The sequence below is a fragment of the Bos indicus x Bos taurus genome, chromosome 7, assembly GCF_003369695.1.
Source record: "Bos indicus x Bos taurus breed Angus x Brahman F1 hybrid chromosome 7, Bos_hybrid_MaternalHap_v2.0, whole genome shotgun sequence".
Classification (NCBI taxonomy): domain Eukaryota; kingdom Metazoa; phylum Chordata; class Mammalia; order Artiodactyla; family Bovidae; genus Bos; species Bos indicus x Bos taurus.
The window spans coordinates 108,133,964-108,161,497 of NC_040082.1; the positions used below are offsets into that span (position 1 = coordinate 108,133,964).

Here is a 27,534-nt window from a genome sequence, read left to right on the forward strand (position 1 = left end):
ACAAGATAAAAACAAATCATGCTAATATTGTTGAGCTTCACAGAGGCTAACATCTAATTTTGCCAATTTTATCAGGAGTAAGCAAGCACTTAAGAACCAGAATACTCATTTCATTGAAAAAACTGTTAGTTTTTTTCTATTTGCCAAGGTGCTTTAAAAAAAAAAACCCTCCAAAATGGTTAGGAGTGGAGATTAAGTAAAGCAAAAATTAGTGAATTCAGTTTTGCCTCTTAGGACTAATCAGTCTCATTGTTTCAGACTTGTGAGGAACAAATTCTTCAGGGTCGTTTAGTATTCTGCTTGCAATGTCCCTTTTCATATAACCATTCTTTTAAATTCTCTGATTACCTAAGGGAAGTTCCTAGGAAATACATAACTTTCCTAGGAAAGATAGAGCTTCTTAGTTTGGAGTGCTATACCAGAATACCAGAGACTGGATAGCTTATAAACAATGGAAATTTATTTCTCACAATTATGGCTGGGAAGTCTAAGATCAGGGTATCAACATGGTTGTGTTGTGGTTAAAATCCCCTTATTTCTGGTGCCTTCTCACCATGTCCTCATGGTGAGGGATCTCTCAGGGCCTCTTTTTTTAAGGGCACTGATCTATTCATGAGGGAGGTAGCCTCATGAGAGATACCTCCCAAGGCTCCACCTCCTAATAACATCACCTTTGGGGTTGGATTTCAACATGTATTTTGAGGGGACACAAACATTCAGACCATAGCATTCCATAAGTATCAATGACCTAAAATCATCAAAAATCACACAATATTTTTAAGGTGAGGCCTATCAAACTTGCAGGTAATATTTATATCTTTAGCAGGATCCTTCAGAGGAGATAATCTGTAAGTTTGATGATTTTTAATATAACCCAGTACCAAAATCAGGCAAGGAAAATACAAGAAAGATTGCAGTCCAGTATCAGCCATCAACACATGTAAAAATCCTAAACAAGGCATAAGCAGATGGAGCCCCAAAGTACCTAGACATAGTACTAGTTTTACTGATAAGTACAGGTTATTCATGGAGATGCATGGGTTGTTTTAACATTAGGAAGCTTACAGATGCTATGTGCCATTTTAATATTAACAGAAATCCATAGGTTCGTCTCAATAGATGCAAAAAAAACAACCAAAATACTCAGCACCTACTCATGATTAAAAACTTTAACCAAGCAGAAGTAGGAAAGAAGTTTATAACTGGATAAAAAGCTATTTACCAAAAAACCGGCTGAAAAAAAAATGGTAAAAGATTAGAAGTATTCATGACATGACAAGTATGGGGAAAGAATAGACTACTCAATAATGGTTCTAAGAAGCATAAATGGTTCATCCACATAGAAAAAAACCTATTTTTTTCTATGCCTGCTGTCACCATATCAAGAGTTATATGCTAGGCAAAACTGACTTTTGGAAGAATATGTAAGCAATAACTTTATGACCACAAGATAAGGATTTTTTAAACAGGACACAAATAAGCTTTATAAAATGTTTATAATGTTTGCTCACATTGAAATAGGGAACTTGTGGTTATCAGAATATACCAAAAAGGAAAAGACACAAAACAGAATGAAATGTTTCTACAACATGCCCAGTATGTTTTCTAGAAAATCTGAATGATTTGTATGGATCAATTAAAAAGAAAAACCTAATAGAAAAAAAGTGATCTGAATACATGACTACTTATTTCATAGATGAGAAAAGAGAAATTTCTAAAAACATAAAAGGATATTTCATTGGGACCAATGTAAATTCGGACCATAGATATGATTTTATAAGTACAGATGAGCAAATATGTATTACAATACTGAGTTTTGGAATATATGTGAAATAACTGGGATTCATACCCTACTAGTGGGAGTATAAATCAATACAGATCATTGACATCTTACAAAGTCGAATATTTGCTTGCTGTAATACACTGGCACCTGTACATGCTAGATAAATGTTTGCATATGAGCACAAAGAATCATATATAAAGATACTTGTACTGATCATAATAGCAAATATTTGGAAGTAGTCTGAATGTCCATTAGTAGGAGAATGTATTCAGTAAACATCAATGAAAATCAGTGAACCAAAGCTATATACAAAACACAGATGAATTTTAAAACATACTGAGTCCTAAAAAGTCATGGGAAACTACATTAGGGATAACATTTTTTGCAAAATTAAGTTTATACTAAGTGATATGTGGGGAAGATCATAAAAACAAGTGATTGGATGAGATGGTATTTTAGTTATAATTAACCACCCAAACATAGAAGACTGCAAATAAGAAAAAGTATTTGAGGTCCTAAGTATTGCAATCAAGAGGCACAGATTCTAACAGCAACTCAAATGTGCTCCAAGGGGACTATTTATTTCCCAAGGGAAACAAAACATTAGGGTTTATAAAAGCAACCGATAAGGCATTCCAGAGGTGTTATATAGATGTATTTTTATAGAAATATTGTGGCATTCAGTCACTTGTGGACAGCAAATTGTTTGCTAATCCATGATCTTTAATGAGTAAGGAAAGCAGGTTCTAGATGGTCTCAGGAACTTGTGACTGTGTCAAAAGTTTATATTGCATCTGCCTTAATGGCCTCTTGGCTCCTTTTTAGATCCCTTGAACATAAGTGACTCCATTTCATTGTTCATGGTCCACATTATCCATCACTGTGTAACAACTCTTGCCCAAATTCAACAGTTAAAAAAAAAATTATTTATTTCTGTCTTGGTTTCATGTTTGGGCTCAGCTGAACAATTCTTACTTAGGGTGTCTTAATGTGTTTGCATTCAAGTAGCAGGTGGGGCTAGAGGCACAACTGGGCTTGATACCCAAGACTGTCAGTTTTTGATGACTGTAGGCTGGAAGCATGGTTGGATTTCTCCATGTAGATTGGGCTTCTCACAGAAAGGTAGCTAGTTTCAGAGAGACCGTGTCCCTAGAGCAAGCATCCTGAGAGACCTAGGTAGAAGCACAAATCTTATAACTCAGTTTTGGAAGTCACAACATTAACAAGATTTGGTCCAGATTCAAGGCAAGAAAATTATAAAAGGACATTAATACCAGGGAGCATGGTTCATTGGATGACCATATTTGGAAACTAGCTACCACAAAAACAGAAAATTCAGGAGATAATTAACTCTGTGAGGCAAGGAAATGACTTGGAGAGGAGCAGAGAATTCCTCAGCTTGTTTGATGCCTGAAAGAGAGTCCCTCATCAAGAAGAGGCTGCCCAGGCCAGTCACAATGATGATCAATATGAAGACCAACGTGTATGTCAGTAAAAATAAATACCAATTTTTGGTCCAACTCTGCACTGAGTGAGAATAAAACAAAGATCTTCATGGCTGAAGAACTTAGATAAGCTGAACATATAGTTTAATATAAAGTTTAAGGAAGAAATAGTTTAAGGATAAAGTTTAAGATGTAATGACTTCAGATGTTGTACAAAGGGCAAGCTCAAGGTCATAGCATTCTTCAGTTCAGTTGCTCAGTCATGTCCAACTCTTTGCGACCCCATGCACTGCCACATGCAGTCTTTCCTGTCCATCACCAACTCCTGAAACTTGCTCAAACTCATGTCCATCGAGTCGGTGGTGCCATCAAACCATCTCATCCTATGCCATCCCCTTCTTCTCCTGCCTTCAGTCTTTCCCAACATTGAGATCTTTTCCAGTGAATCAGTTCTTTGCATCAGGTGGCCTGAGTATTGGAGTTTCAGCTTCAGTGTCAGTCCTTCCAATAAATATTCAGGACTTACTTCCTTTAGGATGGGCTGGTTGGATCTCCTTGCAGTCTAAGGGACTCACAAGAGTCTTCTCTAACACCACAGTTCAAAAGCGTCAATTCTTAGGTGCTCAGCTGTCTTATGTAGTCGAACTCTCACATTCATACATGACTACTGGAGAAACCATAGCTTTGGCTAGAGGGACCTTTGTCAGCAAAGTAATGTCTCTGCTGTTTAATATGCTGTCTAGTTTGGTCATAGCTTTTCTTCCAAGGAGCAAGCATCTTTTAATTTCATGGCTGCAGCCAGCATCTGCAGGGGTTTGGAGCTCAAGAAACTAATGTATGTCACTGTTTCTATTGTTTCCCCATCTATTTTCCATGAAGTGATGGGACTGGATGCCATGATCTTAGTTTTCTGAATGTTGAGTTTTAAGCCAACTTTTTCACTCACCTCTTTCACTTTCATCAAGAGGCTCTTTAGTTCTTCTTCGCTTTCTGCCATAAGGGTGGTGTTATCTGCATATCTGAGGTTATTGATATTTCCCCCAGCAATCTTGATTCCAGCTTGTGTTCATCCAGCCTGGCATTTCTCATGATGTATTCTGCATATAAGTTAAATAAGCAGGGTGACAGTATAAGCCTTGACATAATCCTTTTCCAATTCTGACTAGTCTTTACCATGTCCAGTTCTAACTGTTGCTTCTTGACCTGCATACAGATTTCTCAGGAGGCAGGTCAGATGGTCTGGTATTCCCATCTCTTGAAGAATTTTCCACAGTCTGTTGTGATGCACACAGTCAAAGGCTTTGGCATAGTCAATAATGCAGGAGTAGATGTTTTTCTGGAACTGTCTTGCTTTTTCAGTGATCGAATGGATGTTGGCAATTTGATCTCTGGTTCCTCTGCCTTTTCGAAATCCAGCTTGAATATCTGGAAGTTCACAGTTCACGTATTGTTGAAGCCTGGCTTGGAGAATTTTGAGCATTATTTTGCTAGCGTGTGACATGAGTGCAATTGTGTGGTACTTTGAACATTCTTTAGCATGCCTTTCTTTGGGATTGGAATGAAAACTGACCTTTTCCAGTTCTGTGGCCACTGCTGAGTTTTCCAAATTTGCTGGCATACTGAGTGCAGCACTTTCACAAGATCATCCTTTAGGATTTGAAATAACTCAACTGGAATTCCATCACCTCTACGAGCTTGGTTCATAGTGATGCTTCCTAAGGCCCACTTGACTTCACATTCCAGGATGTCTGGCTCTAGGTGAGAGATCAAACCATCGTGGTTATCTGGGTCATGAAGATCTTTTTTGTGTAGTTCTTCTGTGTATTCTTGCCACCTCTTCTTAATATCTTCTGCTTCTGTTAGGTCCATACCATTTCTGTCCTTTATTGTGCCCATCTTTGTGTGAAATGTTCCCTTGGTATCTCTACTTGCAGAGATCTCTAGTCTTTCCCATTCTATTGTTTTCCACTATTTCTTTGCATTGATCACTGAGGAAGACTTTTTTTATCTCTCCTTGCTATTCTCTGGAACTCTTCATTCAAATGGGTATATCTTTCCTTTTCTCATTTGCTTTTCACTTCTCTTCTTTTCACAGCTATTTGTAAGGCCTCCCCAGACAGCCATTTTGTCTTTTGCATTTCTTTTCCCTGGGGATGGTCTTGATCCCTGTCTTCTGTACAATGTCATGGACCTCAGTCCATAGTTCATCAGGCACTCTATCTATCAGATCTAGTCCCTTAAATCTATTTCTCACTTCCACTGTATAATCATAAGGGATTTGATTTAGGTCATACCTGAATGGTCTGGTGGTTTTGCCTACTTTCTTCAATTTAAGTCTGAATTTGGCAGTAAGGAGTTCATGATCGGAGCCACAGTCAGCTCCCAGTCTTATTTTTGCTGACTGTATAGAGCTTCTCCATCTTTGGCTGCAAAGAATATAATCAATCTGATTTTGGTGTTGACCATCTGGTGATGTCCATGTGTAGAGTCTTCTCTTGTGTTGTTGGAAGAGGGTGTTTACTATGACCAGTGCGTTCTCTTGGCAAAACTCTATTAGCCTTTGCCCTGCTTCATTCCATATTCCAAGGCCAAATTTGCCTGTTACTCCAGGTGTTTCTTGACTTCCTACTTTTGCATTCCAGTCCCCTATAATGAAAAGGACATCTTTTTTGGGTGTTAGTTCTAAAAGGTCTTGTAGGTCTTCATTGAACCGTTCAACTTCAGCTTCTTCAGCATTACTGGTTGGGGCATAGACTTGGATTACTGATATTGAATGGTCTGCCTTGGAAATGAACAGAGATCATTCTGTCGTTTTTGAGATTGCATCCAAGTACTGCATTTCGGACTCTTGTTGACCATGATGGCTGCTCCATTTCTTCTAAGGGATTCCTGCCCGCAGTAGTAGAGATAATGGTCATCTGAGTTAAATTCACCCATTCCGGTCCATTTTAGTTTGCTGATTCCTAGAATGTTGACGTTCACTCTTGCCATCTTGTGTTTGACCACTTCCAATTTGCCTTGATTCATGGACCTAACATTCCAGGTTCCTATGCAATATTGCCCTTTACAGCGTCAGACCTTGCTTCTATCGCCAGTCACATCCACAACTGGGTATTGTTTTTGCTTTGGCTCCATCCCTTCATTCTTTCTGGAGTTATTTCTCCACTGATCTCCAGTAGCATATTGGACCTACCGACCTGGGGAGTTCCTCTTTCAGTATCCTATCATTTTGCATTTTCATTCTCTTCATGGGGTTCTCAAGGCAAGAATACTGAAGTGGTTTGCCATTCCCCTCTCCAGTGGACCACATTCTGTCAGACCTCTCCACCATGACCCGCCCCTCTTGGGTGGCCCCACAGGGCATGGCTTAATTTCATTGAGTTAAACAAGACTGTGGTCCGTGTGAGAAATAGATTTAAGGGACTAGATCTGATAGATAGAGTGCCTGATGAACTATGGAATGAGGTTCGTGACACTGTACAGGAGACAGGGATCAAGACCATCCCCATGGAAAAGAAATGCAAAAAAGCAAAATGGCTGTCTGGGGAGGCCTTACAAATAGCTGTGAAAGAAGAGAAGTGAAAGCAAAGGAGAAAAGGAGACATAAGCATCTGAATGCAGAGTTCCAAAGAATAGCAAGAAGAGATAAGAAAGCCTTCCTCAGCGATTAATGCAAAGAAATAGAGGAAAACATCAGAACGAGAAAGACTAGAGATCTACCAAGGGAACATTTCATGCAAAGATGGGCTCGATAAAGGACAGAAATGGTATGGACCTAACAGAAGCAGAAGATATTAAGAAGAGGTGGCAAGAATACACAGAAAAACTGTACAAAAAAAGATCTTCATGACCCAGATAATCATGATGGTGTGATCACTCACCTAGACCCAGACATCTTGAGTGTGAAGTTAAGTGGGCCTTAGAAAACATCTGGAGAAGGCAATGGCAACCCACTCCAGTGTTCTTGCCTGGAAAATCCCAGGGATGGCGGAGCCTGGTGGACTGCCGTCTATGGGGTTGCACAGAGTCGGACACGACTGAAGCAACTTAGCAGCAGTAGCAGCAGTAGAAAACATCACTACCAACAAAGCTAGTGGAGGTGATGGAATTCCAGTGGAGCTATTTCAAATCCTGAAAGATGATGCTGTGAAAGTGCTGCACTTAATATGCCAGCAAATTTGGAAAACTCAGCAGTGGCCACAGGACTGGAAAAGGTCAGTTTTCATTCCAATCCCAAAGAAAGGCAATGCCAAAGAATGCTCAAACTAATGCACAATTGCACTCATCTCACACACTAGTAAAGTAATGCTCAAAATTCTCCAATCCAGGCTTCAGCAATACGTGAATTATGAACTTCCAGATGTTCAAGCTGGTTTTAGAAAAGGCAGAGGAACATGAGATCAAATTGCCAATATCCTCTGGATCATCGAAAAAGCAAGAGAATTCCAGAAAAACATCTATTTCTGCTTTATTGACTATGCCAAAGCCTTTGACAGTGTGGATCACAATAAACTGTGGAAAATTCTGAAAGAGATGCGAATATCAGACCACCTGACCTGCCTCTTGAGAAACCTATATGCAGGTCAGGAAGCAACAGTTAGAACTGGACATGGAACAATGGACTGGTTCCAAATAGGAAAAGGAGTACATCAAGGCTGTATATTGTCACCTTGCTTATTTAACTTATATGCAGATTACATCATGAGAAATGCTGGACTGGAAGAAGCACAAGCTGGATTCAAGATTGCCGGGAGAAATATCAATAACCTCAGACATGCAGATGACACCACCCTTATGGCAGAAAGTGAAGAACTAAAGACCTCTTGATGAAAGTGAAAGTGAAGAGTGAAAAAGTTGGCTTAAAGCTCAACATTCAGAAGACTAAGATCATGGCATCTGGTCCCATCACTTCATGGGAAATAGATGGGGAAACAGTGTCAGACTTTATTTTTTGGGGCTCCAAAATCACTGCAGATGGTGTTTGCAGCCATGAAATTAAAAGACACTCCTTGGAAGGAAAGTTATGACCAACCTAGATAGCATATTCAAAAGCAGAGACATTACTTTGCCAACAAAGGTCCATCTAGTCAAGGCTATGGTTTTTCCAGTAGTCATGTATGGATGTGAGAGTTGGACTGTGAAGAAGGCTGAGCACCGAAGAATTGATGCTTTTGAACTGTGGTGTTGGAGAAGACTCTTGAGAGTCCCTTGGACTGCAAGGAGATCCAACCAGTCCATTCTAAAGGAGATCAGCCCTGGGATTTCTTTGGAGGGAATGATGCTAAAGCTGAAATTCCAGTACTTTGGCCACCTCATGCGAAGAGTTGACTCATTGGAAAAGACTCTGATGCTGGGAGGGATTGGGGGCAGGAGGAGAAGGGGACAACAGAGGATAAGATGGCTGGATGGCATCACCAGCTCGATGGATGTGAGTCTGAGTGAACTCCGGGAGTTGGTGATGGACAGGGAGGCCTGGCGTGCTGCAATTCATGGGGTCGCAAAGAGTCAGACACGACTCAGCGGCTGAACTGAACTGTGGCCCATGTGATTAGATTGACTAGTTTTCTGTGATTATGGTTTCAGTGTGTCTGCCCTCTGATGCCTCTCGCAACACCTACAGTCTTACTTGGGTTTCTCTTACCTTAGACGTGGGGTATCTTTTCACAGCTGCTCCAGCAAAGTGCAGCTGCTGCTCCTTATTTTGGATGAGGGGTATCTCCTCATCACCACCCTTCCTGATTTTGAACGTGGAGTAGCTCCTCTCAGCCCTCCTGTGCCCGCGCAGCCACTGCTCCTTGAGCATATATTAATATATTATATATTGATAGATTAATAATGAGATATTAATATATATAATAACATATATGTATAATGTATTAATTTACGTATACATTAATTAATATTATGTTTATATATGTGAAGTCACTCAGTTATGTCCGACCATTTGCGATCCCATGGACTGTAGTCTACCAGGCTTCTCTGTCCATGGGATTTTCCAGGCAAGAGTACTGGATTGGGTTGCCATTTCCTTCTCCAATGTTTATATATAACACACAATTTATTAATTTATATAATATACACAATATTTATAATAGATAATATTAATATATCATATATATGGCATATATATCATATATGGTATATATATTTATAATTATATAAACCACTATATATTATTATATTTATATTGTAATATATATAAAATATTATAGAAGATAATCTATTATATAAAATAAACTATTATAATAGTAGTTTTCAAATGGAAATTTTCTTATTCTGTTATTTTTTTTTCTACACTTAATAATTGACTTTCCACTTGATGGAAGAGTCTCATTTTCTGTTTATTTCTGTGATTCTGGAAGCACAGTTTCTCTTTTCATCAGTTGACTGTAATCTGCTGATATCAGTATTTAATTTGATGCTGAAATTGTCCCAGAATTAGCCTCTAAGATTCCCAGCAAGGTGTTGTCTGTGTCCTTTCTGTCACAACAAGTTTGGGTTGTGTCCAAGATTTCGAATTCAAGTACACTTAGTTCTTTCTGTGTAGCAAAGTATGATTTATCGCCTAAATTTCTTGAGGATTGTGGAGAAAAATTGCGGGGTCTACAATAGAGTGATTTTTTTCTTTTCCAGGATATTTCCTCCCTTGAAATATGGTTTCCACACCTGTTTCTTTCTGTTAACAATATTCCCCTGAAGCATTACCTTCCCAGTAATGCCCTCTTGCATCCAGCGTGTACTTAAAATTTTTTTTTTGTAAAATATTTATAACCTAAAAGTTGTCATTTAACCACTTTACAATGTACAGTTTAGTAGCAATGTGTGAAGTCACAATGTGGGTGTAATATCACCAGAATCTATTTCTAGAACATTGTCATCATCTCAAATAGAAATTCTGTACTCATTAAGGAGTCACTCTCCATCTTACCCTTCCCGCAGACCCTGGTAACTTCTGTTCTACCTTCTGTCTCTGTGAATTCGCCTTTCCTACTTCGTTCATTTAAGTGGAATCATAGCGTGTATTTCTTTTTTGTGTTTGGCTTATTTCACTTGTGTAATGTCTTAAAGATTCATCCATGTCATAGCATGTTTCAGAAGTTCCTTCCCTTTTTTAAGGCTGAGTAAAATTCCATTGTATGTGAAGACCACATTTTGTTTATCCATTCATGAATCAATGGACTTTTGAGTTGCTTCCACCTTCTGGCTACTGTAAATAATGCTGTTATGAACACCCGCATGCATGTATCTGTTTGACTCCCTGGTTTCAATTACTATCCCATAGTTTTCCCTTTTATAGAGTATCATATGTCTGGCTGCTTTTTCTTAGGCTAGTACATTTGAGATTACCCCATGTTGTGTGTATCAGTATTTTGTGCCTTTTAATTGCTGAGTGATACTCCATTATATGAGTGTACCACAATTTATTATTCTCCACTTGAGGAACACTTGGGTTATTTCCAATTTTTGGAAGTTATGAATAAGGCTGCTGCAAACAATTGCATACAGGTTTTTGTGTGAACATTGTTTTAATTTCTGCTTGGGTAAATACCTAAGAGTGGGACTGCATCATCATTTGAGAAGTGGATATTAACCTTTATATGACACTGTCAAACTATATTCCACAGAGGATGCAGCATTTTACATCCCCATCAGCAATGTACAAGTGTTCTAATTTGAATATGGGTTCTACTATCTACATCTTCAACAACAGTTGTTAACACTACTTTTTCCTTTTTTATAATAACTGTTCTAACAGTTGTGAAGTGGTATCTCATTGTGGTTATGAGTTGCATCCTTCTAATGACTAGGGATGTCGAGCATCTTTTAAAATGCTTATTTGGCCATGTGTATTGTATCCATTTTATTTGGAGAATTGTTTATTTAAAACCTTTGCCGGTTTTTGAATCGCATGGTTTTGCTGTTGTTATTGAGCTATGGAAGTTGTTTATATATCCTGCATGTACTTTTAAGCACTTACCTATATATGGTTCTCTTAAATACCAGTAAACTTGTGTATATTTTCACACAAAGGCTGTACTTTCTCTTTCTGGTGGTGGTTTTCTATCAGTTTTAAGAACCCCACTGCCTCTTTATGTTCCATGTCCTTTATTGTTTTTTTAAAGGATATGGTGGGAGCTGTAGATTATACCACCATTGCTACCTCACCTCCAAGAATTATCTAAATAAACATTTTTATTGTCCAAACAACCATACATGATTTTTATCCGATTTTTGTTTATTCCAAAAATATTATTTAAGTGCTTATTACATGACACATCCAAAAAACTTGCTGTTTCTTAAACAGAACAAACCCTTGTCATACCTGTGGCAAGAAGTCTAGAAACTGTCAGTGCTCCAACATCTGTTTTGTGATCTCTATTTCAGTAGAAAGATACAGGCAAAGGAAAACAAGCTGGCAAAGCATCCATTTCTTTTAAACAAATAGATTGTACATAATAAAAATCGTTTGTAGTTTTTCATGACTCACCCCGTAAATTTATAGAGTTGTGATGGAAAGACCTGGATAGATTTACCCCCTGAATCCCTATATTTCAGCACCATCCAGCCTGTACTTCTCTTCATTTAGATCAGTGGGTTTACTTTTTCTAATTTTGCAGTCACTTTTATTTTTGTTTTTGGCAGTGCTGGATCTTCAGTGCTGTGTGCGGGCTTTTTTCTGTCTATGGTGAGCAGGGCTACTCTTTGTGGTGGTGTGCAGGCTTGTCCTTACAGTAGCTTCTCTTGTAGGCCATGGGTTCTAGGTACCTAGGCTTCAGTATTTGCAGCTCCAGGGCTCTAGAAGGCAGGCTCGGCAGCTGTGGCACACGGGCTTGGGCTTAGCTGCCCGTGGCATGTAGAATCTTCTTGGACCAGGGTCGAACCCATGTCCCTGCACTGGCAAGTGGATTGCCAACCACTCAATCACCAGGGAAGACCTTGCAATCACTCTTAAATGTGTTTATACAAATATCCTTTAAACGTCTAAGAGTTTATATATATATATAGGACAGGAAGATATAAATCACTTATTGCATGTTTCTATTATAACACTCAGGTTTGCAGTAGTATTTGGATGGCATTTTAAACAGTATGCACTCTTGTGTTCCCCAAATCTAGCCAGTCCATCAGCCTCAATTGCACATGTACGTATAGGGATGGATGTCGTTAAGGTTGAGAGGGTAACAGGCAGGAAGCCAGAGGTCCCCCAGCGGCAGGAGGAAATAAACTGCAAGTAGCATTTTTTTTTTTTTTTCGTTCTCTACACAAAATTAAAAGAGGCTTCTTTCAATTCTGTACTGATGACTCCTGGTTCTGCCTTGAGCTAACCAATGTGTTTTTCTTATGTTAATGAAACTATGTATTTGCTTAGGAATTTGCCTTTCAAAATGGTTCCACCTAAGACTAACTTTTTTTCTTTTCTCAAACCTTGGGCTCAACAAACCAGAGTTCCTGTCAATTGTTTTATGGCTGGGGGATGACACACCCCATGCCATCCTATCTCAAAAGTGCATATTGTGGAAGAGGGACCTGGTGAAACCCCCTCAGCCTTGATTTAATAGCTTTCTAACAGACATAAAACACCTTGCTAAAAATTAGCAAGGGGACACTCTGTCCCCTTCTGATGTCTATGTCAGAAGCTTTCCCTATCTCTATTTTACTTTAATAAAATTTGGCTACACAAAAAGCTCCAAGTAGTTAGGCCTCGTCTCTGACCCCGGATTGATATCCTCTCCTCCAGAGGTCACGGATCCTGGCATAATACACAGCTTACAGCAGCAAACTTTCAACCTTTCAGCTGATTAATTAAGAGAATAAGATGGAAGAGAAACTGTAATTTAATTTTAAACACTTCACATATATTTCATTTTAGCCTTTCAAATTTTGAATAGTTGGAAACAATTCCTACTTTTTTTCTTTTCTACAATTTTTCTTCTTATTTTCCCACTGTTAAAAAGGAAGGGAAGATGGGAGAAAGGGAGGCAAGAAAGAAAGGAGAAAGTAGTTGACCTTCAGTTACACTACAGTGGACCCAAGCGGCCTGCTGGGTTAAGGTTTCTTACTATTTCATGGATGTTGTATGTAGTGCAGACATTTTTTCAAATAAAGTAGATGGTCATTTCTTTTAAAGCAGTAAACTACATGATAAAGTGGAAGAATAGTCCTTTATTTTTTTAACTTGGGAGATAAATTTGAAACCCCTCCCATAAAATGGAGGAAAGGACAAAGAATTAAATGTGAGGTTTTCACATTGTCCTGAAAGCTGTACACCAAGAATAACAGTTTAATATGTTGCCAGTGAAGAAAGGAGAAAAAATTAGAATTGAGCCTTATCCTTTCTATTGTCCCAGACAAAAATAATGGAAAAAACCAAGTGCTAGCTACAGGGGGGAAAACAGAAAAAAGTATTTAAAGATACAGGAAATGGGGAGTGGGGGAAGATTTATATAAGTCAATGTAGAGAAATAAACAGAAGATGGTTTTCTAAAAGAGAAGAAAAATGAGATTGGCTTCAGCTGTCTCTAGAAAACTAAGTAAAGAGGTTCATGGAATAACTGAGAGGGCACAGATAAAACCTAGACTGTGACAATGTGAAAAAGAAACAGAAATGTTGAGACCAAAAGTGAAAATTAGGAAGTGATGGTATAGACATGGTCAAGAATCCATCTGAAATTGCAGGAGACACAAGAGACCTGGGTTCAATCCCTGGGTCGCAAAGATCTCCTGGAGAAAGAAATGGGACCCCACTCCAGTATCCTTGCCTGGAAAAATCCACAGACACAGGGGCCTAGTGGGCTAGTCCATGGGTTTGAAAAGAGTCAGATACGACTGAGCACAAGCATGTCATCATCAGTAAAGAAACTGATTAAGTATAAATTTAATTGCAAATAAATTATAAAACTTAAGGAAATTACCAAAATTCACAGCTGAGAGAGAAAATGGAATACAGAAGTATTAAAATTAGATAGCCTATTAGTTCATATTTTTAAAATTTTAAGTGGGACAGAAAATAAAATTGTGTTTGGTTTAAAATATTGGAATATTCAGAAACCTGAATGAATTTTTGGCCAACCCAAATGCAAAGTGTAAGAAAGCAATAAACAGAAACCTCAATTAAATAGAGATAGGAGACCAGAAGGGGTGCTCTCACCCCTACAACAGGAAGAACCCAACAGGAAAAGCAAAGACTTCCCCTTCTTTGCCAGCAAGAGATCAGCCAGTGACAGTCTGTCAGGACTCAGCCAATGAAAACACCACGGACTCTTTATCATAGCCTTCTCAGCTTCTTTTCCCTCTATAAAAGAGAGCTCTTCTCCATTTTTGCTAAGGACTTGCACAGACATGTTTACAGACCTCAAATTGCAATTCTTTTGTTAATCCTGAATACACCCATTTTGCTGGAGGAAAAAACTGGCTGTGTATTTGTTTTAGGTCAGCAAAAGGAAATCAAGAGACAAGCTAATTTTTTTTTAATGGATTTATTTATTGGCTGTGCTAGGTCTTTGTTGCTGCAAGGACTTTTCTCTACTTGCAGCAAGTGGGGGCTACTCTTCATTGCAGTGCATGGGCCTCTCATTGCAGTGGCTAAGAGACAAGCTAATTCTTAATAATCAGACAAATAAGCATAAAGAATGTTTTTAAAAAATTAATATAATTACCAGGACTATTTAAAAGGAATAGATATACTTCCTAGTTGAAAAAACAATGTTAACATTCTCATCTTTTCCATATTTTGAATTTTAGTATTTCCAGACACTTCTCATAACTTCTACTGAGTCCAAACTCCTGTCTTCCCTCACAGATTTACTACAATAGCCTTCTAGTCTTAGTCGCTCTACTTCTTCCTTTGACCTTTTAGTTTATTCTCAGCACAGCCGTCAGTGATCACTAAAAAAATGGACATAAGAGTTTATCTCTACAGTGCTCAGAGCATTCTCTTTCAGAGTCAAATCCAGTGGCATAATGACCAATAAGAGCCTATAAATTTAGTCCTCTTGCCTCTGATCTCCTGCTTCTCTGTCTCCTTATTTCTGTTTCAGCAACTGTAATCTTACTGTCTCCTCAATAGGCCAGGTATGCTCCTACCATAGGGCACCTGCCTGTTGGTCTGTCAGAAAGCTTTCCACCAGATATTTAGTTTGGCTCACTTCTCATCTTCCGCAGGTTCTTCTTCAAATGTTTGACCTTGTCGGTCAAACATGTCTTAACCACTTTGTGTAAAAGTGTAAAATCGGTCTCATCAAGGGTCCTGGTCCCCTTTCTTGTTCTTATTAGCATGTGGCAGTATCTAAATACATACCATTTATTTATTTTATTTACATAGAGTTGATTTACAATGTTTTGTTAGTTTCTGGTGTACAGCAAAGTGATTCAGTTATGCAGCTATACATATTCTTTTTCAGATTATTTTCCCTTATAGTTTATTACAAGATATTGGATATAGTTCCCTGTACTACACAGAAGGACCTTGTTGTTTATTTTATGTAGTTTGTATTTGAAAATCCCTAAATTCTAATTTATCCCTCCTCTACCCCTTTTCCCCTTGGTAACCATAAATTTGTTTTCTGTGTCTGTGAATCTGTTTCTGTTTTGTAAATAAATTCATTTGTATCACTTTTTAGATACTACATATAAGTGATACCATATGATACTTGTCTTTCTCTGCCTGATTTACTTCACTTAGTATGATAATCTCTAGGCCTATGTATTTTGCTGCAAATGGCATAATTTCATTCTTTTTTTTTTTAATGGCTGAGTTATTTTTGCTATTATTTTTCTGCTTTCTCTCCCCTTGACAATTTAAGCTGCATGAATGCAGAGGTTGTGCCAGTTTTATTTACTGGTTTATTTCTAGCATCTACAACAAAACCACGTGCAAGACAAGTGTTAAATATACTTTGTTAAATGAATGAATAATGCAATCATACAACAGTGAAAATGAATAAACTTTTCATATATGAAGATAGATGAACCTAATAAGTTTAGCATGTAAGTCACATTCAGCGTGTAAGTCACAGAAAAACATATAGCAGATTCTATTTACATAAAGATGGAACACCTTGCAAAAGTAAGCACATTGTTTTAGGGGCGCCTGCTTGAGATGTACTAATCAGGCTAAGCCAGGAAGTGCTTAACACAGTTTAGAAAAATGAGGAACATCGTGGACAGGTCTTCCGAGATTCTGGTCAAGTTCTCTTTTGAAGCAGAATGTTGAGTATATGGGTTAGTTTCATTATGCTTAAACATACCTGTTCATACACTATCCTCCGTGTACACATTAAAATAATTAAAAACAATCAAAACTAGCTGGTAGGAGCTAGGTAGCACTGACCTTAAAGGCGTCAAAATTCAGGGTTTTTATTCAAATGATTTTGCCTGTCTAACAAAACAAGTCACGCAGCTGATTTAGGCAGGAAGCATTTTGAAGGAGATAACCGGCCTTATTTGTTAACGTGAACGGCCCCTCGCTTTGCAACCCCAGGAGACAAACAGCTAGGCCCAACAGCGCCCCAGAAGACAGAATATTCCCGTCTGGGAAGTTGCGGCGCCACCGGCGCCCCTGGGAAGTGTAGTAGGCGCGAGCCCATAGGCATGCCGGGAGTCGTAGTTCTCCTGGGTTTGCGGGGCTGCAAGGAGGGCTCGCGGCTTTCTCGGGGCTCGTGGCGCGGGTGATCCCGGCTCTGCTAGGGCGGCCTACCAGGGACTGAGAACCTCTCGGTTGCATCTTCCGGTGGCAGTCAGAGCCAGCACGTGTGCGGGTCTGGGCTGGGAGGTGTGCCGGCCGGGCGGGGCTGCGCGCAGGCACCAGGGAGATACCGAGGCCGAGTGGGTCTAGAGGCGGTCTGCATGGCCCAGGCCGCGATGCTTCAAGGGGAGTCGCTGCCTTGCCCCCACTCCCACCCCTCCCCAGGGAGAGTCGCGGGCAGGGAGCGCCCCGTCAGGTGAGTTGGGGTCGTCCGGGACTGCTGTTGGTGGGAGTCTTTTGTGGCTGGCTTTTCAGAAATTTCTGATGAAACAGACAGTAACAACAATAACAATGCCTATGGAGACCTTATCTGTGCCAGGTGCTAGTCTGGCGCCTTGGATGATTGAATTCATTTCAAGCTCAGATAACAGGTAGATCCTGTTTTACAGATGAAGAAAATGAGGCACAGGTGGACAGCTAATTTGCCACTAATTAACAGGGGCCTTGGACTCCACCATGATCCTTTTTGCCTCTACTGTATACTTAGCAGTTTTGTTTTTTGGGGAAGGTCACTAGACTCCCTGGTTCTCAGTCTCCCTCACATCTGTAATATGAGGTAGCAATACTTTTTAGAGTGGTTGTGCGGATTAAATAATACATGCAAGATTCAAGATGGGGAGATGTGCATCGTAGAGTAACTATGGCACTTGCACAGCAGCTTTCCTTCTCTGGCTCACAGTACACAGCACACTCGGTTTGCTGAGCTTTCATGCCAGGTGCTATACCTGTAGAACCTCCTGCAAACTTAGGTGGCTAGTGCAGCAGCCTTGGCCACCACTCTTCTCTGACAGTGGTCTGCCTACGTCTCTTACCTGGCTTTCCCAGTTGGGGTTTGTGTATGAAGAATAAAGGATTTGGGGAGCTGTGGATGCTAAAAGAGGTGGCACTTGCGGAATTTGTGTTTAGGAGTGGCATCCAAATCGGTGTGCATGATGTGTGACACTTCCCTGGAAAGAACACAGCAGTCCAGGAAGGAGCCACTCAGGAGCACCTGTTGGTCATCCTGTTGAAGGAAGGGGGACCCCTTCCAGGGCCCGAAACTGGGCTCTTGTCTAACACTCGGAAATGAATTGTCTGAGGAGACACATGTGCTGACAAAGCAAGAGATTTTATTGGTAAAGGGCACACGGGTGGAGAGCAGTAGGGTAAGGGAACCCAGGAGAACAGCTCTGTCACATGGCTTGCAGTCTCGGGTTTTATGGTGATGGGATTCGTTTCTGGGTTGTCCTTAGCCAATCATTCTGACTCAGAGTCCTTCCTGGTGGTGCACGCCTTGGTCAGCCAAGATGGATGCCAGAGATAAGGATTCTGGGAGGTGGTCAGACAGGTGATGTCTCCTTTTGACCTTTCCCGAACTCTTCTGGTTGGTGGAGGCTTATTAGTTCCCTGTTCCTTACTAGGACGTCCTATTGTAAAACAACTCATGCAAATAGTTACTATGGTGCCTGGCCAGGATGGGTGGTTTCACTCAGTGTGCTTCCCCTAACAACTCCATAGAAAAAGAGACAATATGTGTGGGCAAACCTTTATTGTGGTTTCTTCAGGAAGGAAATGGTGAAGCAAGGCAAACAGGCTTAGGATTGGCTAGATATGTTTGAAAGTGGCAGTCTGGGACACTCACGTTCGCTGTGACCATTTGAATGTATAGTTTAAAACTATCTTCAGGACTCCAGAACTCTGTGATGAGTCACAATTTGCTTAGATACAGCTAATAGAGCCCAGTGGATGTTAAAAAGCATCTATATATGGAAATCAGAATTATGGTTAATACAAGGTGGAGGTAGAGGTTGACAAATTGTCTTAGAACTTAATTGGCTTAGTAGGCACACTTTTAAACTTGGTTTGCCTCATTTATATGGCATGGCTTTGTTCGGACCTAATGGACATTATGGGTAGTTGTAACTTCCTTTTTCCAAGCCATGCTTTGACACCAGAGTTCTTCATGACACCTTTTTTCTTTGCAGACCTACCTTGTCAAGCACTCTGCTCTCCCTTGACAGGAAAACTGAGAAGGAAAGAATGGCCTTGGATTTGCTGCCTGCTCAGGTGACAGTAAGTACATTTTGTCTTTTCCATGAATTTCCCACTGTGTTCAGAGATGGTGGATATATTTCCATTCCTTGTCCAGCTACTTTGCTTTCCAGTGAAAACTATGGTGAATCTAGAGTCTGATGGTTTTTCCCATGATCCTGGACTTAACCAAGGGGTTGCTGAGGAATGTGCATCCTCTGTCCCTAGACAGAGGTCACTCTTAATTCACACCCAAACTCACTTCATGAGCAAAGATTGAGTTGGCTCTGAACATAGGCTTCCAGATAGGATAGGTGCTTGGTGAAGAGTAAGGGTATAGGCAGTCTTTATCTTCACTGGTGATAGAGTGTCACTGGAGCAAAGCCATGGAAGGGCCAAGAGACACACTCAATAGGCATTTGTTGAGCACTGACAATGTACAGGGTGCTGTGCGTGTCACTGGGGATACAGAGGGGATATAGAGAGGAGAGGTGTTATTTCTGTCCTCAGGGAGTTTGGTACTGATCTTAGGAAATGACCAAATGCCCAAGAAAATTCAGGGAAGAGATTGGAGAAGTGGAGTTATTTTGAGCTGATACTGAAGGTTAGGACTGATGCCTGGTGGGCATCACAGAAGGAACTGAACTTGACCCGGGCTCTCAGGCTGACGCTGGGGAGGACCAAGGACTCCGTCTTTCTTGGCACTTTCTCTGCCTTGCGCAACTGTGATGCTGAGCCATCTCATATCCCTCCCGTCCATTGGGTGCCTCTATCTCCTTCTCTTTTGTTTTTTTCCCTGCTATTTCAGATCCCCCTCCAGCTCTTGTTTCTTGGTCCTTTTGAGATCTCTTTTCATTATTTAACTCTCATTTTTCTCAGGATCTTTATCGACTCTCTCTCCTCAGACCTGAACTTTTTCCTAAAGATCCAGTCTGTCATTCCCAAACTCTTATGAAATGTTTCTACATGGAACTTCTGTTACTCTCCCAACACCAACTTTCTTCCCTTGTTTGTCACTGGCTGCTTTTCTAAAAAGTAGTAGCAGCCCACAGTTTGAAAATGTGGACTCTGGAAGTTGATTTTATGAGTTCACATGCGGACTAACAATGTGATGAAATAAAATTATTTTCTTCCTCTGTGCTTATTTCCTCATATGTAAGTGTGGTTAGTAATATACATGCCTTGTTTAAACTTGCTAATAGAGGACTGCTAATATCTGCATTTTACAGATGGGGAAACTGGGGCACAGAGAAGCAATTAACTTAATCACAGTTTTGTTGTTGTTCAGTTGCTCAGTCGTGTCCAACTCTTTGCGACCTCATGGACTGCAGCATGCCAGGTTTCCTTGTCCTTCACCATCTCCCGGAGCTTGCTCAAACATGTCCATAGAGTCAGTGATGCCATCCAACCATCTCATCCTCTGTCGTCCCCGTCTCCTTCTGCCTTCAGTCTTTCCCAGCATAAGGGTCTTTGCTAATGAGTCAGCTCTTGACATTAGGTAGCCAAAGTATTTGAGCTTCAGCTTCAGCCTCAGTAATTCCAATGAATACTCAGGATTGATTTCCTTTGGGATTGACTGGTTTGATCTCTTTGCAATCCAAGGGACTCTTAAGAGTCTTCCAAAACAGTACAGTTCAAAAGCATCAGCTCTTCGGCATTCAGTTTTCTTTATGGTCCAACTCTCACATCCATACATGACTACTGGAAAAAGCATAGCTTTGACTAGATGGACCTTTGTCGGCAAAGTAGTGTTTCTGCTTTTTAATATACTGTCTAGGTTTGGCATAGCTTTTCTTCCAAGAAGCAAGTGTCTTTTAATTTCATGGCTGCAGTCACCATCTGCAGTGATCTTAGAGCCCAAGAAAATAAAGTGTGTCGCTTTTCCATAGTTTGTTGTGATCCACACATTCAAAGTCAGTGAAGTAGAAGTAGATGTTTTTCTCGAATTCTGTTACTTTCTCTATGATACAAGAAATGTTGGCAATTTGGTCTCTTGTTCCTTTTCTAAACCTAGCTTATACGACTGGAAGTTCTTGGCTCACATACTGCTGAAACCTAGGTTGATGGATTTTGAGCATAACCTTGCTAGCCTGTGAAAAAGTCCAATTGTACCATACTTTGACCATTCTTTGGCAGTGCCCTTCTTTGAGATTGTAATGAAAACTGACCTGTACACGTCCTGTGGCCACTGCTGAGTTTTCCAACTTGCTGGCATATTGAGTGCAGCACTTTCACAGCATTATCTCTCGGATTTTAAATAGCTTGGCTGGAATTCCATCACCTCCAATAGCTTTGTCCATAGTAATGCTTTCTAAAGCCTGCTTGACTTCACCCTCCAGGATGTCTGGCTCTAGGTGAATGACCATACCATTGTGCTTATCCAGGTCATGAAGATCTTTTTTGTATAGTTCTTCTGTGTATTCTTGCCACCTCTTCTTAATCTCTTCTCTTTCTGTTAAGTGCTTGATATTTCTGTCTTTTATCATGCCCATCCTTGCATGAAATATTCCCTTGATATCTCTACTTTTCTTGAAGCAGTCTGTAGTCTTTCCCATTGAGTTGTTTTCCTCTATTTCTTTGCATTTTTAATTTAAAAAGGCCTTCTTATTTCTCCTTGCTGTTCTCTGGAGCTCTGCATTCAGTTGTGTATATCTTTCCCTTTTTCCCTCTCTTCTTTCCTCAGCTATTTGTAAAGCCTCCTCAGACAACCACTTTGCCATTTTGTATTTGTTTTTCTTTGGGATGGTTTTGGTCACTGCCTCCGGTACAGTGCTAGAAAACTCCATCCATAGTTCTTCAGGTGCTCTGTCTACCAGATCAAATCCCTTGAATCTATTCATCACCACCACTGTATTATCAAGTGTGCTAAGTCACTTCAGTTGTATCCAGCTCTTTGCAACCTTATGGACTGTAGCCCACCAGGCTCCTCTGTCCATGGGATTCTCCAGGCAAGAATACTGGAGTGGGTTGCCATTTCCTCCTCTGGGGGATCTTCCCAACCCAGGGATCAAATCCATGTGTCTTATGTCTCCTGCATTGGCAGAGGGGCTCTTTACCACTAGTGCGACCTGGGAAGCCCTACTGTTGAATCATAAGAAATCTGATTTGTGTCACACCCGATTAGCCTAGTAGTTTTCCCTACTTTTGGCGTCTCTGGTGGCTCAGATGGTAAAGAATCTGCCTGCAGTGCGAGAGACCTGGGGTTGATCCCTGGATTGGGAATATCCCCTGGAGAGGGGAATGGCACCCCCTTCCAGTATTCTTGCCTGGAGAATTCCATGGACAGAGGACCTAGGTGGCTACAGTCTATGGGGTCCCAAAGAGTTGGACACAACTGAGCGACCAACACTTTCGTTTTCAGTTTTCCTTCTTTCTTCAATTAGAGGCTGAATTTTGAAATAGAGTGCTCATCACCTGAGCCACAGTCAGTTCTGGGTCTTGTTTTTGCTGACTGTATAGAGCTTCTCCATCTTCTGCTGCAAAGAATATAATCAGTCTGATTTTGGTATTGACTTTTTGGTGATGTCCATGTGTAGAGTCATCTCTTGTGCTTTGAAAGGGTGTTTGCTATGGCCAGTGTATTCTCTTGACAAAACTGTTAGCCTCTGTCTGCTTCATTTTTTATTCCAAGGCCAAACTTGCCTGCTATTCCAGGTATCTCTTGACTTTCTACTTTTGCATTCCAGTCCCCTATGATGAAAAAGACATTTTTTTTTTTTTGGTATTTGTTCTAGAAGGTCTTGTAGGTCTTCATAGAACTGATCAACTTGAGCTTCTTCAGCATTAGTGGATGGGGCATCAATTTTGATTACTGTGATGTTGAATGGTTTGCTTGGAAACAAATTGAGATCGTTCTGTCATTTTTGAGATTGTACCCAAGTACAATCACCATCACTGCAGATGGTGATTGCAGCCGTGAAATTAAAAGACACTTACTCATTGGAAGGAAAGTTATGAACAATCTAGACAGCATATTAAAAAGCAGAGACATTACTTTGTCAACAAAGGTCCATCTAGTCAAGGCTATGGTTTTTCAGTAGTCATGTATGGATGTGAGAGTTGGACTATAAAGAAAGCTGAGTGCTGAAGAATTGATGCTTTTGAACTGTGATGTTGGAGAAGACTCTTGAGAATCCCTTGGACTGAAAGGAGATCCAACCAGTCCATTCTAAAGGAGATCAGTCCTGGGTGTTCATTGGAAGGACTGATGTTGAAGCTGAAACCCCAATACTTTGGCCACCTGATGCGAAGAGCTGACTCATTGGAAAAGACCCTGATGCTGGGAAAGATTGAGGGCAGGAGGAGAAGGGGACAACAGAGGATGAGATGGTTGGATGGCATCACGGACTCAATGGACATGGGTTTGTGTGGACTCCAGGAGTTGGTGATGGACAGGGAGGCCTGGCATGCTGTGGTTCATGGGGTTGTAAAGAGTTAGACACGGCTGAGTGACTGAACTGAACTGAACCCAAGTACTGCATTTTGGATTTTTTGTTGACTATAAGGGCTACTCCATTTCTTCTAAGGATTTCCTGCCCACAGTAGTAGATATAATGGTCATTTGAATTAAACTTGCCCATTTTCATCCATTTTAGTTCACTGATTTCTAAAATGTCAGTGTTCACTCTTGCCACCTCCTACTTGACCACATCCAATTTACCTTGATTCATGGACCTAACATTCCAGGTTCCTAAGCGATATTGTTTATTATAGCATTAGACTTTACTTTCACCACCAAACACATTCACAACTGTACATCATTTTCACTTTGACCCAATTGCTTCATTCTTTCTGGCTCTAGTAGAAATTGCCCTCTGCTCTTCCCTAGTGGCATATTGGACACCTTCCAACCTGGGGGACTCATCTCCCAGTATCATGTCTTTTTCCCTTTTCACACTGTTCATGGGGTTCTCACAGCAAGAACATTGTAGTGGTTTGCCATTTTCTCCTTCAGTGGACCACAGTGTGTCAGAACTCTTCACTATGACCCATCTGTCTTGGGTAGCCCTGCAGGGCATAGCTCATAGCTTCATTGAGTTATGTAAGCCCCTTCACCATAACAAGGCTGTGATCCATGAAAGAAGGTATTCCATTATCGAGTAATTTTAAATGATCAAATTTAAATGTTGTATTTTGAACAGGGAAGGTGATATATGGTATGTCAGTAAGAATTTTAAGGGCATTTAACAGTAATCATTTTTTATTAGTCACAATTGCTCTGGATCGAGAATGCAGGCTGATAGCAGGAACAATTTCTGTCTCCTATGCAAAGCCTGGGGTCTTAGCTGAAAGGCCCAAAGTTTAGAGGGTAGAATCATATGAAGTATCTTTCCCTCGCATGTATCGTAGTTGATGCCAGCTTGTGGCTGAGACCTTAGTTAGGGTTGTTGGATCAAACAGCCACCTGTAGTCTCTGTGTGTCTTGTGCTTATAGTATGGTGGCCAGATTCCAAGGGTGAGCATCACGTGAGCCAGGTGGAAAGCCCCTTCTTGCCTCAGAAGTCACGTAACATTACCTCCACTGAATTGTAGTTGTCATAGCCCCCAGAATCCCCTGTGCTGATTCAAAGAAAGGAAATGTAGGCCTCACTTCTTGGTGGGAGAAGTGTCAGTGTCACATTATAGAAAAGCATGTTATATGGGAGGTGTATTGGTGTGGTCATCTTGGGATAGTACAGTCTGCCACAGCTGTCAGAATTAAAAGTGTACATGTACTTTGAGCCAGTAGTTCAATCTCTACCAGTTTATCTTTTTCTAAATAATATTTTTATCTGTTTATTTTTGGCTCTGCTGGGTCTTCATTGCTGTGCAGCTTTTCTCTAGTTGCAGAGAGCAGGGGCTTCTCTCTGGTTGTGGTGCATGGCCTTCTCATTGCAGTGGTTTCTGTTTTGCAGAGCACTGGCTCTAGTACACATGGGCTTCAGTAACTGCAGCTTCCAGGTTCTAGAGTACAGGCTCAATAGTTGTGGCATACAGGCTTAGTTACTCTGTGGCATGTGGGATCTTCCTGGATCAGGGATTGAACCCAGGTCTCCTGCATTGGTGGGAAGTTCTTTACCACTGAGCCACTAGGGAAGCCCCTCTACCACTTTATGTTATAAATACAGGTGTACACATACTCAGAGATATCTGTGTGAGAATGGTCATTGTGCATGGTATGTGATAGCAAGAAACAGAAACCATCTAAATACTCATCAATGAAGGAAATGATAAATAAGTTTTGGTATCTGTTCAATGGCATATATCACAAAGTTGTTAAAAAGAATAAGATTTGTATATGTAGATATGGCAAGTCTGTACAATACAAGTTAAGCATGATTCAGAATTTTTCCATTAAAAACAATAATACATATGTGTATTTGCACAAAACATTTCTGGAAAGAAAGACGAGAAACTTTATACCATTACCTGTAGGATGGAGCTACTAAACACATCACTGTGTGTTCTTTTGTGCTCTTCATATTCTTTAGCATGTGTCTGTTTTCCTTTTGTTTAATGAAATGGCCAAAAGAACACATGAATGTTCAGTTGGATATGAATTTTGTAATATACTCTTAAAACATGAATAAAACTTGTCATTGGATTTAGTGTGATATATATTTGTTCATTTTATTTTCAGTTTTTTTTTTCTGACTTTTCTGAAGTTTTTATGTTTAATTGTGCACTTTTTAAAAAGTTAATGACATTTAAAAGGAAAAAGAATGTCATTTTGCTGGGAGTGTTCTAAGGCCCAGGGAGATGGGATGGAAGTACAGACAGAATATAGGGTTGCTGTGAGTATTCTATGTATGGCAGCAAGATGCCTGCTCAGGCTGCCATAACAAAATGCCACAGACTGAAAACAACAGAAATGTATCTCTCATAGTCCTAGAGGCTAGAAGTCTAAGATCAAGATGTTGGCAGGTTTGGTTTCTTCTGAGGCCTGTCTCCTTGGCTTGCAGAAGGCAAGGCACAATTCTCACTGCATTCTTACATGGTCTTCCCTCTGTGCATGTACATGTCTGGGTGCTAATCTCTTCTTATAAGGACACCAGGCATGTTGGATTAGGGCCCAATCTAAAGACCATATTCTAATTTACTTACATCTTCAAAGACCTTATCTCCAGAGTCTGAGAGTTCTAGAGGTTAGGACTTAAACATATGAACTGAGTGGTGGTGGTTTAGTCGCTAAGTCATGTCTGACTCTTGTGACCCCATGGACTGTAACCTGCCAGGCTCCTCTGTCCATGGGATTCTCCAGGCAAGAATACTGGAGTGGGTTGCCATTTCCTTTTCCAGGGGATATTCCAGACCCAGGAAATGGACCTGGGTCTCCTGCATTGCAGGCAGATTCTTTACCAATGAGCTACAAGGGAAGCCTATAGTTTCACTTGCACTGGGTAGTTCAGTTCAGTTCAGTTGCTCAGTCATGTCCGACTCTTTGTGACCCCACGAACCACAGCACGCCAGGTTTCCCTGTCTGTCACCAACTCCTGGAGCTTACTCAAATTCATGTCCATCAAGTTGGTGATGCCATCCAGCCATCTCATCTTATGCCATCCCCTATTCCTGCCTTCAATCTTTCCCAGCTTCAGGGTCTTTTCCAATGAGTCACATCAGTATGGGAGTTTCAGCTTCAGTATCAGTCCTTCCAGTGAACACTCAGGACTGATCTCCTTTAGGATGGACTGGTTGGATCTCCTTGCAGTCCAAGGGACTCTCAAGAGTCTTCTCCAACACCACAGTTCAAAACCATCAATTCTTCAGCGCTCAGCTTTCTTTATAGTCCAACTCTCACATCCATACATGACTACTGGAAAAACCATAGCCTTGACTAGATGGACCTTTGTTGGCAAAGTAATGTCTCTGCTTTTGAATATGCTCTCTAGTTTGGTCATAACTTTTCTTCCAAGGAGTAAGTGTCTTTTAATTTCATGGCTGCAATCACCATCTGCAGTGATTTTGGAGCCCAGAAAAATAAAGTCTGACACTGTTTCCACTGTTTCCCCATCTATTTGCCATAAAGTGATGGGACCAGATGCCATGATCTTAGTTTTCTGAATGTTGAGCCGTAAGCCAACTTTTTTACTCTCCTCTTTCACTTTCATCAAGTGGCCCTTTAGTTCTTTTTCGCTTTCTGCCATAAGGGTGGTGTCATCTGCATATCTGACGTTATTGATATTTCTCCCGGCAATCTTGATTCCAGCTTGTGCTTCCTCCAGCCCAGTGTTTCTCTTGATGTACTCTGCACATAAGTTAAATAAGCAGGGTGACAATATACAGCCTTGATATACTCCTTTTCCTATTTGGAACCAGTCTGTTGTTCCATGTCCAGTTCTAACTGTTGCTTCCTGACCTGCATACAGATTTCTCAAGAGGTGGGTCAGGTGGTCTGGTATTCCCATCTCTTTCAGAATTTTCCACAGTTTATTGTGATCCACACAGTCAAAGGCTTTGGCATAGTCAATAAAGCAGAAATAGATGTTTTTCTGGAACTCTCTTGCTTTTTTGATGATCCAGCAGATGTTGGCAATTTGATCTCTGGTTCCTCTGCCTTTTCTAAAACCAGCTTG

The 27,534-nt window shown here is 40.5% G+C and overlaps 1 protein-coding gene across 1 annotated transcript in view; it reads left to right on the top strand.

Annotated features, from left to right (window-relative positions):
* ZNF879 (zinc finger protein 879) overlaps nucleotides 1-27,534 on the top strand; it is a 46,836-nt gene that overhangs the window by 16,407 nt on the left and 2,895 nt on the right. Inside the window, exon 5 of the mRNA XM_027548725.1 lies at nucleotides 18,937-19,024. Within this exon, the coding sequence (XP_027404526.1) occupies nucleotides 18,937-19,022 (86 nt within the window). The 3' untranslated portion in view covers nucleotides 19,023-19,024. The remainder of the gene's footprint in view (nucleotides 1-18,936; nucleotides 19,025-27,534) is intronic.